General features: G+C 54.1%; 1 protein-coding gene across 3 annotated transcripts in view; it reads left to right on the plus strand.

The window, feature by feature from the left end:
- ADCY3 (adenylate cyclase 3) overlaps positions 1 to 12,499 on the plus strand; it is a 93,996-nt gene that overhangs the window by 78,386 nt on the left and 3,111 nt on the right. For all 3 annotated transcript variants that reach the window (XM_073335572.2, XM_073335571.2, XM_073335573.2), the window contains exons 10-18: positions 161 to 322; positions 2,444 to 2,531; positions 3,639 to 3,755; positions 6,450 to 6,709; positions 7,037 to 7,118; positions 7,675 to 7,833; positions 10,083 to 10,229; positions 11,693 to 11,812; positions 11,995 to 12,121. In XM_073335572.2, the coding sequence (XP_073191673.1) occupies positions 161 to 322; positions 2,444 to 2,531; positions 3,639 to 3,755; positions 6,450 to 6,709; positions 7,037 to 7,118; positions 7,675 to 7,833; positions 10,083 to 10,229; positions 11,693 to 11,812; positions 11,995 to 12,121 (1,262 nt within the window). The remainder of the gene's footprint in view (positions 1 to 160; positions 323 to 2,443; positions 2,532 to 3,638; positions 3,756 to 6,449; positions 6,710 to 7,036; positions 7,119 to 7,674; positions 7,834 to 10,082; positions 10,230 to 11,692; positions 11,813 to 11,994; positions 12,122 to 12,499) is intronic.

Genomic DNA, 12,499 nt, shown 5'->3' on the forward strand with positions numbered 1-12,499 from the left:
CTCTCCCCGGGATGCTCTTTCCCACGGCCCTCGTTTCTTCCCTCATGGTGATGGCAATGCCCTTGCAGCAGCCCCCCAGCAGAGTAAGGACCCTCCCTCTCCTTTTCCCCTTTGCCCACGACCTCCAGCATCTCACCAGGGTTCGCGGTGTCTCCGGCAGGCTGAAGGGGAAGTACACCTACCGCCTCTCCATGCGTTTCATCAACCCGGAGATGGAGACGCGCTACTCTGTGGAGAAGGAGAAGCAGAGCGGGGCCGCCTTCAGCTGCTCCTGCATGGTGCTCTTCTTCACCGCCCTGGTAGAGATCTTAATCGATCCCTGGTGAGCAGGTCGATCTGGGCAAGGAGCAGGGGCTGTGTCTGTGCAGCCCCTGGAACAACAGGGCTCTGCGCTGGGTTGGGGGCCTCTAGGGCTGGGAAGGATTACCCTGCCCCACCCCTCACCCTGGGCAGAACTGTAGAGTGGGCCAGGTGCATCACTTCCTACACATATTCCCCCAGAGGCCTGGTTGATTCCCCCTGGGCTGGACTTGTGTGTGGCTGTATTCACCTGAGGTGCCCTAGAAACCCAGGGAGGCCGGGGTGAGCAGGCCTGGCCCCCAGAAGGTGTGTTTGGCAGGGAGATGGAGCAAACACAGCCCAGGCAGTGGCAGTTAAAGCTTCCCCAGCACCATCCTGCCCTAGCTCCTCAGCTCTGACCTAGAGCGACCAGCTCTTGGGAGACACTGGGCTTTCTCTCCACGGCCTGCGGAGTCCTTGCCCTCTGGGCTGAGACTGCCAGCCAGGATGCTGACTGCAGGGGTAGCCTATATAACGTGAACCCCAGATCCTCAGGGACTGGGCTGAGACCTGCCCCAAACTCATTTCACAGAGGCCACTCTACAGCCCATCAAGCGACATCTGTCTTGAATGACTCTTGCCAGGCTGCAGCAGGGACCGTGGGTATGGAGAGTTCCCTGGGCCCTCAGCCCCCAGGTTTTCCTCTTTTCTCTCTGGCTGCTCTTGGGCTCTCCCAGGAGCAGCACCTGTTCTGAGAGCAGCTGCCAGGGGATGTCGAGCCGGCCAGTGGGGCGGTTTGCCGGGCGAGAGCCGCCGGCTGTGAGAGCAGAGCCTCTGAGTGAAGCCTTAGCCACCCTGCTCAGAGCACAAAGCACTGCAGCTTGTCCTCACTACGTCCTATTAACGATCGCCTCTGCCCGCACTCCTGGGGAAGGGCAATCAAATAATGAATCGACGGGACCAAGTGACCGTGCAGTGCCAGCCTCTCTCCCTATCTGATTGTGGGCAGGTTGCCATGGGCATGCCCGGTGAGAACATGCATTTGCCATGCTGCTCCAGGGCTGGTACCCTGCCTCAAGCCTCGCAGGAAAGTGACTGTGTGGCCCTAATGCTTAAATCGTTAGCTCTCCAGGGCGTATCTCCCTATGTGTTCGGAAAGCCCTGGGAGCTACATGGCTGTTGTACGCCATCAGTGTTACCTGTTATTTCTTGAAGGGGAATGGCAAGTGGGAATGGGGCAAAGCCCAGAAATTGGCACTGCTGTGAAAAGCCCCTGGCTCTTCTGGCTTCACTAGAGCTCCCCTGAAGACCTTCTCTTTGGGACTGCAAGGTCCTTCCAGCAGGGGCTTTGTTTAGACATCTGTCCTGCACAGAACCACGCCCACTGTTGGTGCTTTGCAAATTCTTGTTGTCCACAGTGTTGCTACAGGGGGTGGGGATGCTGGAAAAGCCAGCCAGCTTTCACAGGAGTTAGAAGGATTTTTAGGAAGCTTAGTTAAAAAGTGTGTTGAAATAACATCCCCTCTTCTCCCCACACTCTCAGGGACTAATATGGGCCCTGTTCCTGTAGTATCCGAGCACTTCACAACCCTTCATGTAGTTATCCCTTCAGCAGCCCTGTTATCCCCATTGTACAGATGGGAAACTGAGGCACAGAAGGGTATGTGACTTGCCTATGATCACACCAAGTCTGTGGCTGAGCTGGGAATTAAACCCTTGTCTCCCAAGTCCCAGGCTAGCGCTTTGTCATCCTTTTGCTCTCATATATATTCCCCCTCAAGAGTTGGCCACAACACAGACCCTCTTCCACATCCGCTGGAGGAGTAGCCAATCTAGTTACTGGCTGCAAACAACATCCATTAGCTCCGTGTCTGCTTTGCCTTTTGAGAACATGGGCTTGGGAAGTGACCTGCAGCTTTCTCAGCCCCACGCTGGCTACGTTCTGTCCTCTGCTTGCGTTGCGCTGCCCGCTCTTCCTAGCCCTGCTGCAGGCTCTCTGCACTGTTCATGCTGGTGGTGCAGAACTGCGTGAAACGTACTCAGCAATCTAATGTTGCTGTGAAAAGCAGTGGAATCCTGTGTGAACCCATCGGGCTGTGTGGGTAGCACCGTCATTGGAATAACCTCCCACAGGGTTGTTTTTTGACTCTCTCTTTCTCTGCAGGCTGGTGGCCAATTATGTGACGTTTGTAACTGGAGAGATCCTGCTGCTCATCCTGACTCTCTGCTCTCTGGCCGCCATTTTCCCCAGGGTAAGAGACAGAGGACCTGCTCCTGAAAGGTGCTGAGCACCCGCGACTCCGAAGGAGTCAGTGGAAGCGGATGGAATCCGCCCTTCTCAACTGTGTGTCATAGGCCCCATATTGCTAATAGCTCATGGAGAGTCCCCTTTAGCTCTGGTCATAGAGGGAGGAACTTTTGCAGTAGGAGGGTCTGTCTCCACATGAGAACGGCCATAATGGGTCAGACCAAAGGTCCATCTAGCCCAGTATCCTGTCTTCTGACAGTGGCCAATGCCAGATGCTTCAGAAGGAATGAACAGAACAGGGAATCATCCAGTGACCCATCCCCTGTCACCCATTCCCAGCTTCTGGCAAACAGAGGCTAGAGACACCATCCCTGGCCATCCTGGCTAATATCCATTGAGGGACCTATCCTCCAATCCTTCATGTGCTGTGAAGTCCTTCGTGACCACGGATTTGTTGAAATGTTGTAAAGATCAGTTCTACAAAAGCAGAAACATACTGAAACATGTTGGTGTCCTTGAGTTACTAGTTCCTCCCCCTTGACCAGCTGTTTCTCTTTGGCCGAGTATCCATCACTACATCCAACAATGCTGTGTAGGTATCTTAGCTGGATGTTTCTCCTAAAGCGATCGGCGCTGAACCAGTGAACTATGTTACCACTGTAATGCTCATCATTCAGCTGTGGGGTCAACCCCCCCCCCCTGCTGCTGAGGTGAATGGCGCAGTTCATACCTCTGTTGTTTTGGGCTGTCTGCAGATTCAGGAAGGCAGCACTGCTCTGTGTTTGGTAGGGTTCCTTCACAGGGGTAATGGCGAGAAAGTTAATTGAAAGCTGAGATTGTGGGCCACCCAATTTCAGCCAGGGGCACACCCTTCATCCAGAAAACGTGGGGTTCTGGAGATACTTGATGACAATGTAGACTGCTCTCACCACGGTGTGATGGGGGGTTAACAATTAGGTCCACATCCTCAAAGGCATTTAGACCTCTAAGTCCCATTGAAATGAGTGTTGACAAAGCACTTTGGTGCCAGGTACTTACAAGGTGCCCATCATTGTAGCCTCTGGGACGAAGGGTTGAGATTCACGTCATTAAAAACCTCTTCTCTTCATAGGTATTTCCCAAAAAACTCGTAGCCTTTTCCACTTGGATCGACAGGACCCGGTGGGCCCGGAACACATGGGCCATGTCAGCCATCTTTATCCTCACCATGGCTGACATTGTGGATATGGTGAGAACCCTCTCCCCTCCCCCTGCCGCCATTTTCCCTGCCAACTCACACCAGCACGTGAGGTTGCTCCATTGGGTGCCTCGGAAGAAAAGTCTATTGACATCCAAAATCAAATGCATGAGTACAAAATGGGGAATACCTGGCTGGAGGGTTGTACGGCTGAAAAGGATCCGGGGTTATAGTGAGTCACAGATTGAATCTGAGTCAACAATGTGATGCAGTTGTGAAAAAGGCTAATATCATTTGGGTGTGTATTAACAGGAGTGTCGCCTGTAAGACAGGGGAGGTAATTGTTCCACTGTACTTCGCACTGGTGAGGCCTCAGCTGGGGAACTGTCACTTTAAGAAAGATGTGGATAAACTGGAGAGATGTGGATAAACTAATAACTAGAACAGTGCGTCTCAACCAGGGGTTCACGTACCCTAGGCATATGCAGAGATCTTCCAGGGGGTACATTAGCTCATCTAAATATTTGCCTTGTTTCACAATGGGCTACATAAAAAGCACTAACAAAGTCAGTAGAAACGAAAATTTCATGCAGACAATGACTCGTTTTGTACACAGCTGTATTTATATTCTAATTGATTTACTTATAATTATATGGTAAAAAGGAGACAGTAAACAATTTTGCAGTCACAGTGCCCTGTGACACTTTTGTCTTTTTATGTCTGACTTTGTAAGCAAGCTGTTTTTAACTGAGGTGAAACTTGGGGGTACACAAGACAAATCAGACTCCTGAAAGGGGGACAGTAGTCTAGAAAGGTTGAGAGCCATTGCTTTAGAAAACCTGATCTATGAAGAAAGGTTAAAAAAGCTGGGCATATTTTAAGAAAAAAAGGCTAACTGGGACCTGACAACAGTCGTCCACTGTTAAGGGCTGTTATAAAGAGGAGGTGATCAATTGCTCTCCGTGTCCACTGGCGGTAGGACAAGGAGGAATGGGTTTAACCTGCAGCAAAGGAGATTTAGGTGAGATATTAGGAAAACCTTTCTAACTAAGGCCAGTTACTCTCTGGAACAGGCTTCCAATGGAGATGTGGAATCCCCATCATCGAAGGTTTTAAGACCAGGTTGGAAAACCCCTGTCCGGGATGGTCCAGGTTTACTTGGTCCTGCCTCTGCGCAATGGGCTGGACTCGATGACTTGTTGAGCTCCCTTCCAGCCTGGGAGGCCCATTAGCACCACTGGGTCCTGCGCAGCCCTGGAGTATCTTCATGCCTGGTCTGGGTTTGGACCACGGTGCCTATTTATAAACCTCTCGGTGTGGGTGGCTGACCCCATCCTGCCTGCACTGTTCCTGTCCCTAGCCCATGCAGGCAGGGAGCTCAAAATGCTATTACTCAGTTTATACGTCCGTTCTGACCTTCCCGTTCCGGGTGCGCCAATAATTGTTCAGAGCACCATGCCCTGCAGGCCATTAAACAAAAGTAGCAAAGATCGACAGCAGCCAGACATCGTTAGCAGTGTTATTAATGGGTGAATCCCGAGGGCCTGATGCCGACAGCCCTTCCGCAGCCGTGTCACTCCACCCCCCGATTTACATGGCCGTGAGGACAATCAGACCCAGTGTTCGCATTTACACCAGCTGAAGTGATCCTAAACGTTCCAGTGCTAAAGCTAGGGGCCGACCTGAGTGGGACCATGCATCCTTCTCGCTAATTGGAAGCGGGGGCAGCCAGGGAGAGGATGAGTCCCAGCATGCAATGCTCTGGCTCCCTCCTAAGAGCCCAGCATCACTGTGTGATAGGGTCTCTCAGCAGCTCCATGGTCAATGGCGGGGCAGCCCAGACACCTACATTTAGCAGAGACCAGGTGCAGCCCGGGGCTCCTGGCAGGTTGCCAAGAGGGCCAGAGCATGGGTACCTCTGGCACAACCAGATCATACTTTACAGCAGCAACCTCAGCCGTCCTAAAGGGAGGAAACGGGACTTTCCAAGGGCTACAGATTCTTCATAAGGGCCCAAGTTCCCATCTAGACACAAGCTCCAATTCTTCCTTCCTGACCCCATCCCACTGCCCTGCAGCTGCCTATCAGCTTATGCCCTGAAGCATGAGGTTTGATCCTCCTCTGGCCATTACCTTATCTTTCCAAGGTCCATATGTGATCAATGGTGATAACAGTACCCAGCTGTGTGCAGGGGTGACAACGGGTGGGTTTCTGCCTGGGGAAGGCTCTGTCGTGTTTGGCTAGGTTTCCTATAGCACCTGGCCATCTGTGCGGCACGGACAGTCCCTGTTGTGTTTGGGCTCCATTACTGAATTAAACATGGTAACCAGCAGTGGAGCCTTTCACCCCTGAGTCGCTGGTTCAAAGCGAGCCCAGATCAGTGAAAACCACAAGCCCTCAGCCTCGGAGAGCTGCGTGAAAGCCTGGAGAAGTGGGAGTCCAGTGCGTGGTGGCCCAGGTAGCCACATCACAAGGAAAGCCACCTCCTCTGGAACTAACGTGCTGACAAGGCCTGCATGGCCCATGCAGCTCAGCTGCCCTCTCTGACCTCTCCAGCCCAGGGTCTGAGGCAAGGCAGAGTGGGCCGCTGCCGGCAGGGAGCACTAAACGCCATTACTCAGTTTACACTCAGGGCACTGACTTTGAGGAGACCTGGGACTTCAGGCTTGGGCCACTCCGATCCAGTCCGGCCATTGGTACGTAACAGCCTGCAGCCCCTCACCCATCTCTCTGCCGCCCTCACAGCTCAGCTGCCTGCAGTTCTACTCCAGTACCAGCAACAGCACCGCGGGGACCCTGCTGGCGGGGGGCTGCGTGGAGGACCCCAAGTATTACAGCTTCATTGCCGTGCTGGCCCTCATCGCCAGCATCATGCTGGTGCAGGTCAGCCACATGGTCAAGCTCACCCTGATGGTCATGATCACCGGGGCCGTGGGTGTGGTCAACATCTATGCCTGGCAGCAGATCTTCGACGAGTACGATAAGGAACGCTTCCAGGAGAACGTGTAAGGGCATTGGGGAGGGGAGTGGCTGTAACCCTTGGGTGCTCCCAGCTGGTCCAAAGGCAGCTGTTCTCAGCTGATGGCTGAACGGGACAAGAACTCCTTTCATCAAGTGGCTGTTTGGGTTGTCCCTGTCAGGCCTCTCATGGAGCTGACCCTGCATCCTTCCAGCAGGGGCTAGCGGGACAAGGGAAAGCCCCTTGAAGGTCTTCAAAGCCCTCGTGATCGCTGGGTGCCGGCCTGGGTGTAAGGATATGCTGGCTGCCATGGAATGGGAGGCAACCCAGCCATGGTGGGATGAACATGGCTCATTCATCTCTCCTTCGGCAGGTCCGCCCTGGTTCCCTCCAAGTACTCCATGACAGTGATGGTCTTCATCATGATGCTCAGCTTCTACTACTTCTCTCGCCATGTGAGTGATCTGTCCAGCTCCCCTTCCTTTTCCATCCTCACCCTCCTGGGATCCCTGGAGTTCTCCTGGCACAGCCACCAACAGGGCATTTGGACACACAGCCACCTTCCCTTGCACTGCCCCACTGGAGGGCATTTTCACCCTGTCCCATGCAGAGCCCCCTCTCTCTCTGTTCTTCAGTTCTCCTACATGCATCCCTCCCTTCCCAAGTCGCTTGTGTCTCTGCCTCTCTCTCTTCCATCTCTGCCTTCCCTTCTCCTTTGCGGTTTCTCTTGGTTCCTTGTCTCACTTGTTGGAGTGACTGCGTCACCGCAGTGAAAAGCTCGGTGCAAGGGAGATGGGGGCAGGGCAGTGAGAGGCAGTGGTGTTGAGTGGTTAGAGCAGAGAACTGGGTGGCGGGACTCTTGCGTTCCGTTCCTGGCTCTGCCACAGACATGCCCACGGTACTGTAAGCGGGTCCTGCCCCAGCCCTGCGCCTCAGTGAGCCCATGGGGAGGTCATTGTGTCCGAAGCACTGTAAGGCCCTGTCTGACTGCAGCACTTGCCCCTCCTGCAGGTGGAGAAGCTGGCCAGGACATTGTTCCTGTGGAAGATCGATGTCCATGACCAGAAGGAGCGGGTGTACGAGATGAGGCGCTGGAATGAGGCTCTGGTCACCAATATGTTGCCAGAGCATGTGGCCCGACATTTCCTGGGCTCTAAGAAACGGGACGAGGTGAGAACGGGCGAGCCAGACACTGTGACATGGGGAGAGCTGAAGTTTCCAGTCTCCTTCCATTGGCCTCCCAGCCCAAGCCAGAGACTCCTAGAAATCAGAGATGGAAGGAAACTTACCTAGGCCCCTCACTCAGAGCCAGTGCTAGGGCATTCCCTGCACATCTGCCTCTGCAGCTTGCCCCAGCTGTGATGGCTGCCTCCTGTCCAGCCTTCCCTGCTCCGTGCGGGTGAAGGACCCAGTCTCTGGTCATGCCAGATCCGTGGAGGCTTCTCACAGAGGGGTGAATTCAGCCTGAGTGAGCAGCGTGGGGCTCACAGGAGTGCCCCCTTCTCCTGCCAGCTGTGGAAGCAGCGGGGTAAGGAGTGCCAGCCACCCTGTATTGGAGGAGAGGGGAGGGAAAGGTGCACAGAAATGAGGGATCGAAAAAGCCGGTGAGGTGACCTGGTCCAGCTTCTCCCCCACATCGGCAGGAGTTGGGCTGGGCGGGCTGGAGAACGAGAAGCTGCCTGAGGGGTTCCTGTGTTGCCCAACGGAGTGGGCACTGGGCTAGGGGAATGACTGTCCCACGCACGCTCTAAAACTCAACAGTGTGGCCACAGTGTCCTGGGTGGCTGCCTGAGCACAACCCCGGCTGAGATCCGAGGCACGTACTCGGGCAGCAAACTTGAGCCGCTGTCGCGGCCACCCTGCTAATGTCAGCACGCTAGTATGTGTACGCCCACCTGAGCTGGGCATCACACCTCCCAGCTGCCGTGTAGATGGACCTCAACCCCAACCCTGGGGGCTAAAGCCAGCCCTGCCACTGATCTCGTGGGGGGCCTCGGGCAAGTCCCTTAATCTCGCTGGGCCGCAGTTCTGGAAAGTGGGGATGAGGCTTACCTACCTCCCAGGGAGCTGTGAGGATAAATCGATTAATGACGGCGTGCGAGGAGGGCCGGAGAAGCCCCTTAGCACGTTGGATTATACGGGCAGATTGAGAGGAGTGGCTGGGGTCTGTGCCCCAGTTTTAAAAAGCTGGGTGCCCTTCCTGGTGAAGTCAGCTCCACCCCATTCACTACAGCTCTCTTCACTGTGAGACCAAAACCAGCCCCACACCAGGAGAAATGTGGGGGGGGAGGGGGTCTCCCAAGGGCCGGAGCTGACACCCCCTGTGCGGAGTGGGGTGGATGCCATTTTCTGATGCGCTTCTAAGGGCAAAACTGAACCTCTCTTGGACTCCATGGGGCCAGCTGTAAAAAAAACAGGCACTGATGCCTTCCCCACAGGGGTTTGTGAAGGGCCTGAGATCTGTACGTGAGTGATGTTATGGGGGCCCCCAGGCTGCCCCCGGGGATCCCGTCACTAACCCTTGTGCTCTGCCCAGCCAGCCCTGTGGAATGCTGACCGGTAGGTTAGATAGGGAGTGCCCACTGCTGTTACTCAGCCCCACCCAATGGGCTTTGGGAGGAAATTGGGCGCATAGGTGAGTTTGTGGCTCAGTGGAGCCAGGGGAGCTCACAGGGTGACCAAGCTGGGAGGAGTTTTGTCAGGGGCTCTTCGGGACTGTCTACGCTGCAGTTAAACACTCGCGGCTGGCCCATGTCAGCTGACGTGGGCTCATGCTAAAGGGTGGCTTAATTGCAGGGTAGCTGTTCTGGCTCGGGTGGGAGCCTGAGCGCTGGGACACCCCCCCTTCCCAACCTCTTGTGGGGTCCCAGAGCCCAGGCTGTAGCCCGAGAGAGCTGACACGAGCCATCCGCAGGTGTTTAACTGCAGCGTGTAGCCGTACCCTTCAATGTGCTAGAGCCGGGGGTCTCAAACTTTTGTACTGGTGACCCCCTTTCCCATAGCACGCCTCTGAGTGCGACCCACCCTTACCAATTAAAAACACTTTTTAATGTATTTAACAGCATTATAAATGCTGGAGGCAAAGCAGGGTTTGGGGTGGAGGCTGACAGCTCGCGACCAACCCCCCCCCCATGTAATAACCTCACGACCCCCAAGGGGGGGGGCCCAACCCCCACTTTGAGAACCCCTGTGCTAGAGCGACTAGGGCTGCAGGTTTAATAAGGAGCCGGGTAGCAGAAGCAGTTGCATTGTACAGAACTAGTGAGCCCAGTAGGTGGCTTGGGCTGCCCTAGAATAATAAGCAGGTTGGCTCCGTGGCATCTCTGGGTGTCCTCCCCCGGCTCGGTACAGCTAATATAGTGCAATACACGAGCAGGCACTGCAGGCCTGAGTGACAGGCCTGCTTCCTGGTCCCGCAGGAGCTGTACAGCCATTCGTACGACGAAATTGGCGTCATGTTTGCCTCCCTCCCAAACTTTGCTGACTTCTACACGGAGGAGAGTATCAACAACGGCGGGATCGAGTGCCTGCGCTTCCTCAACGAGATCATCTCGGACTTCGACGCGGTGAGTCCAGCCTGGACGCCAGCCTTCCCCAATGCCAGTCGGACGCTGGCCCTTCAAGGGAGCACTTGGGAGGGTGTGGTCTGGAAGTGAAACGTAGGCCACCCCCGCTGGCATACAGAGCTCTCTCCTGGCCAAGCTGAGCAACTGTCTCTCCCTGTGGGGTCCCCTTGCTGAGACTGCTACTGGATGGGACTGTAAGCAGCCTTAGTTTGGGGCCAGCACCTTCCCATTGCCAGCTGTCCAGATGTGCATTCCCTACTGCTGCCCATCCCACTTGGAACCAAGCTTCACGCCCTGGAGACTACAGGTCCCAGCATGCAATGCTGCACCAGGTTCTGAGCAGCCTCCCCTTAGTTTCAGAGAGAGCAGTGCATGCTGGGCCATGTGGTAACCATGAGCTGCCTGTCCAGAGTCCAGGGGAGGGTAACTGTGCTCCCAGTGTAGAGCTCAACTGGCTGCAGGATGCGTTCTGGCCTCTCCAAAAGAAGCCTGCAGCCAGGGCATCAGTAGATAAAATGAGCCAGCGAATCTGCTAACCAGCCACCAGGTGTCACTGTTGTTTTAAATACAGTCGAGCCTGAGCATTCGGCACAGCTGGGGAAGGGAGGTGGTTCATAAGTCTGAAATGTTGGTAACTCTGAACTAAACATTGTGGTTCTCGCACACGTTCACAGCCGAACATTGACTGAATACAGCTTTCAAACTGTACTATGCAGAAGAATAAGGAAACGTTATTTACTTGTTCCCGTAATATAAGAACTAGGGGCCACCAAATGAAACGAATGGGCAGCAGGTTTAAAACAAATAAAAGGAAGGTGTTCTTCACACGGCGCACAGTCAACCTGTGGAACTCCTTGCCTGAGGAGGTGGTGAAGGCTAGGACTATAACAGGGTTTAAAAGAGAACTGGATAAATTCATGGAGGCTAAGTCCATTAGCCAGGATGGGTAAGGAATGGTGTCCCTAGCCTCTGTTTGTCAGAGGGTGGAGATGGATGGCAGGAGAGAGATCACTGATCATTACCTGTTGGGTTCACTCCCCCTGAAGTACCTGGCATTAGGCCACTGTCGGCGGACAGGATTCTGAGCTGCATGGCCCTTTGGTCTGACCCAGTATGGCCATTCTTATGTTCTTAAGAAAAATGCTGCTTTTACCCATCTTAATTTAAACGAAACAAGGGCAGAGTTTCCTTATCTTGTCAAATCTTTTTTTGTTAGTCATTTATGCTTAACACAGCACTGTACTGTAGTTGCTTTTTGTTTGTCTCTGCTGCTGCCTGACTGCATACTTCTGGTTCCAAATGCGGTGTGTGGTTCACCAGCCAGTTCGTAACTCTGAGGTTCAACTGTAACTACAGCTAATTCTGGCCTGACACAAGTTCCTGTAACCGCACCACTCATCAGCCTTTGAGCTGTTTTTCCAGCCACCTCCTTTGTTTGTGGCTTTTTCTCCTGTATCTCACAGCTCCTGGATGATCCCCAGTTCCGGTGCATCACCAAGATTAAAACTATTGGAAGCACCTACATGGCTGCTTCTGGAGTGACCCCTGATGTCAATACCAATGGCTACAACACCACCATAAAGGTACAGGGACAGCAAAGAGAGGGAGGTTGGGGAGGAGGTGAATTGGGCTGTCTGAGAACTCAGGCCTGATGGGGAAGGATGGAGAAAGGGGAATGGGACAGGCTGATCACTGCCTCCTGGGGTGTGGGAGGGTCTTTTTACCTCCCTCAACCTCTGCCCTTGGCTTTGCACTGCCCTTGCAGAAAGAGGAGCTCTCGGAGAAGGAGCGTTGGCAACACTTAGCTGATTTGGCCGACTTTGCCTTAGCCATGAAAGTGACCCTGATGAACATTAACTACCAGTCCTTCAACAACTTCATGCTCCGAATAGGCAAGTGCTGCGCCCTGGGAATGACTGGAGTCTGCTGACTGGGTGGGAGATTGAATGGGGGTAGTCACACTCCAGCACTCTGAGACCAACCAGCCCAGCAGGCAGAGAAGGGCTTCAACTCCGATCCCTGCATGCGGAGCACTGAGCTGTCACTGAAATATCTGCGTCTTGTTTTCTTTCATTTGTGAATTCCTTTAGGGCGAGGCCTTTAGTTTGTCCCATTACTCTCCCAGCCCCTTTCCAGGTGAGCAGAGACATGGCAGAGTGACTATCAAGCAGATCATTTATTGTTGCTGCTGGCCATAGACACACTCTGTGCTTCTCCCTAGCTCCCAGACTGGCTTGTGTCAGCACCCAGGGTCTCCTTAAGGCCTGACC

Source organism: Lepidochelys kempii, chromosome 3, assembly GCF_965140285.1.
Source record: "Lepidochelys kempii isolate rLepKem1 chromosome 3, rLepKem1.hap1, whole genome shotgun sequence".
NCBI classification, from domain to species: Eukaryota; Metazoa; Chordata; order Testudines; family Cheloniidae; genus Lepidochelys; species Lepidochelys kempii.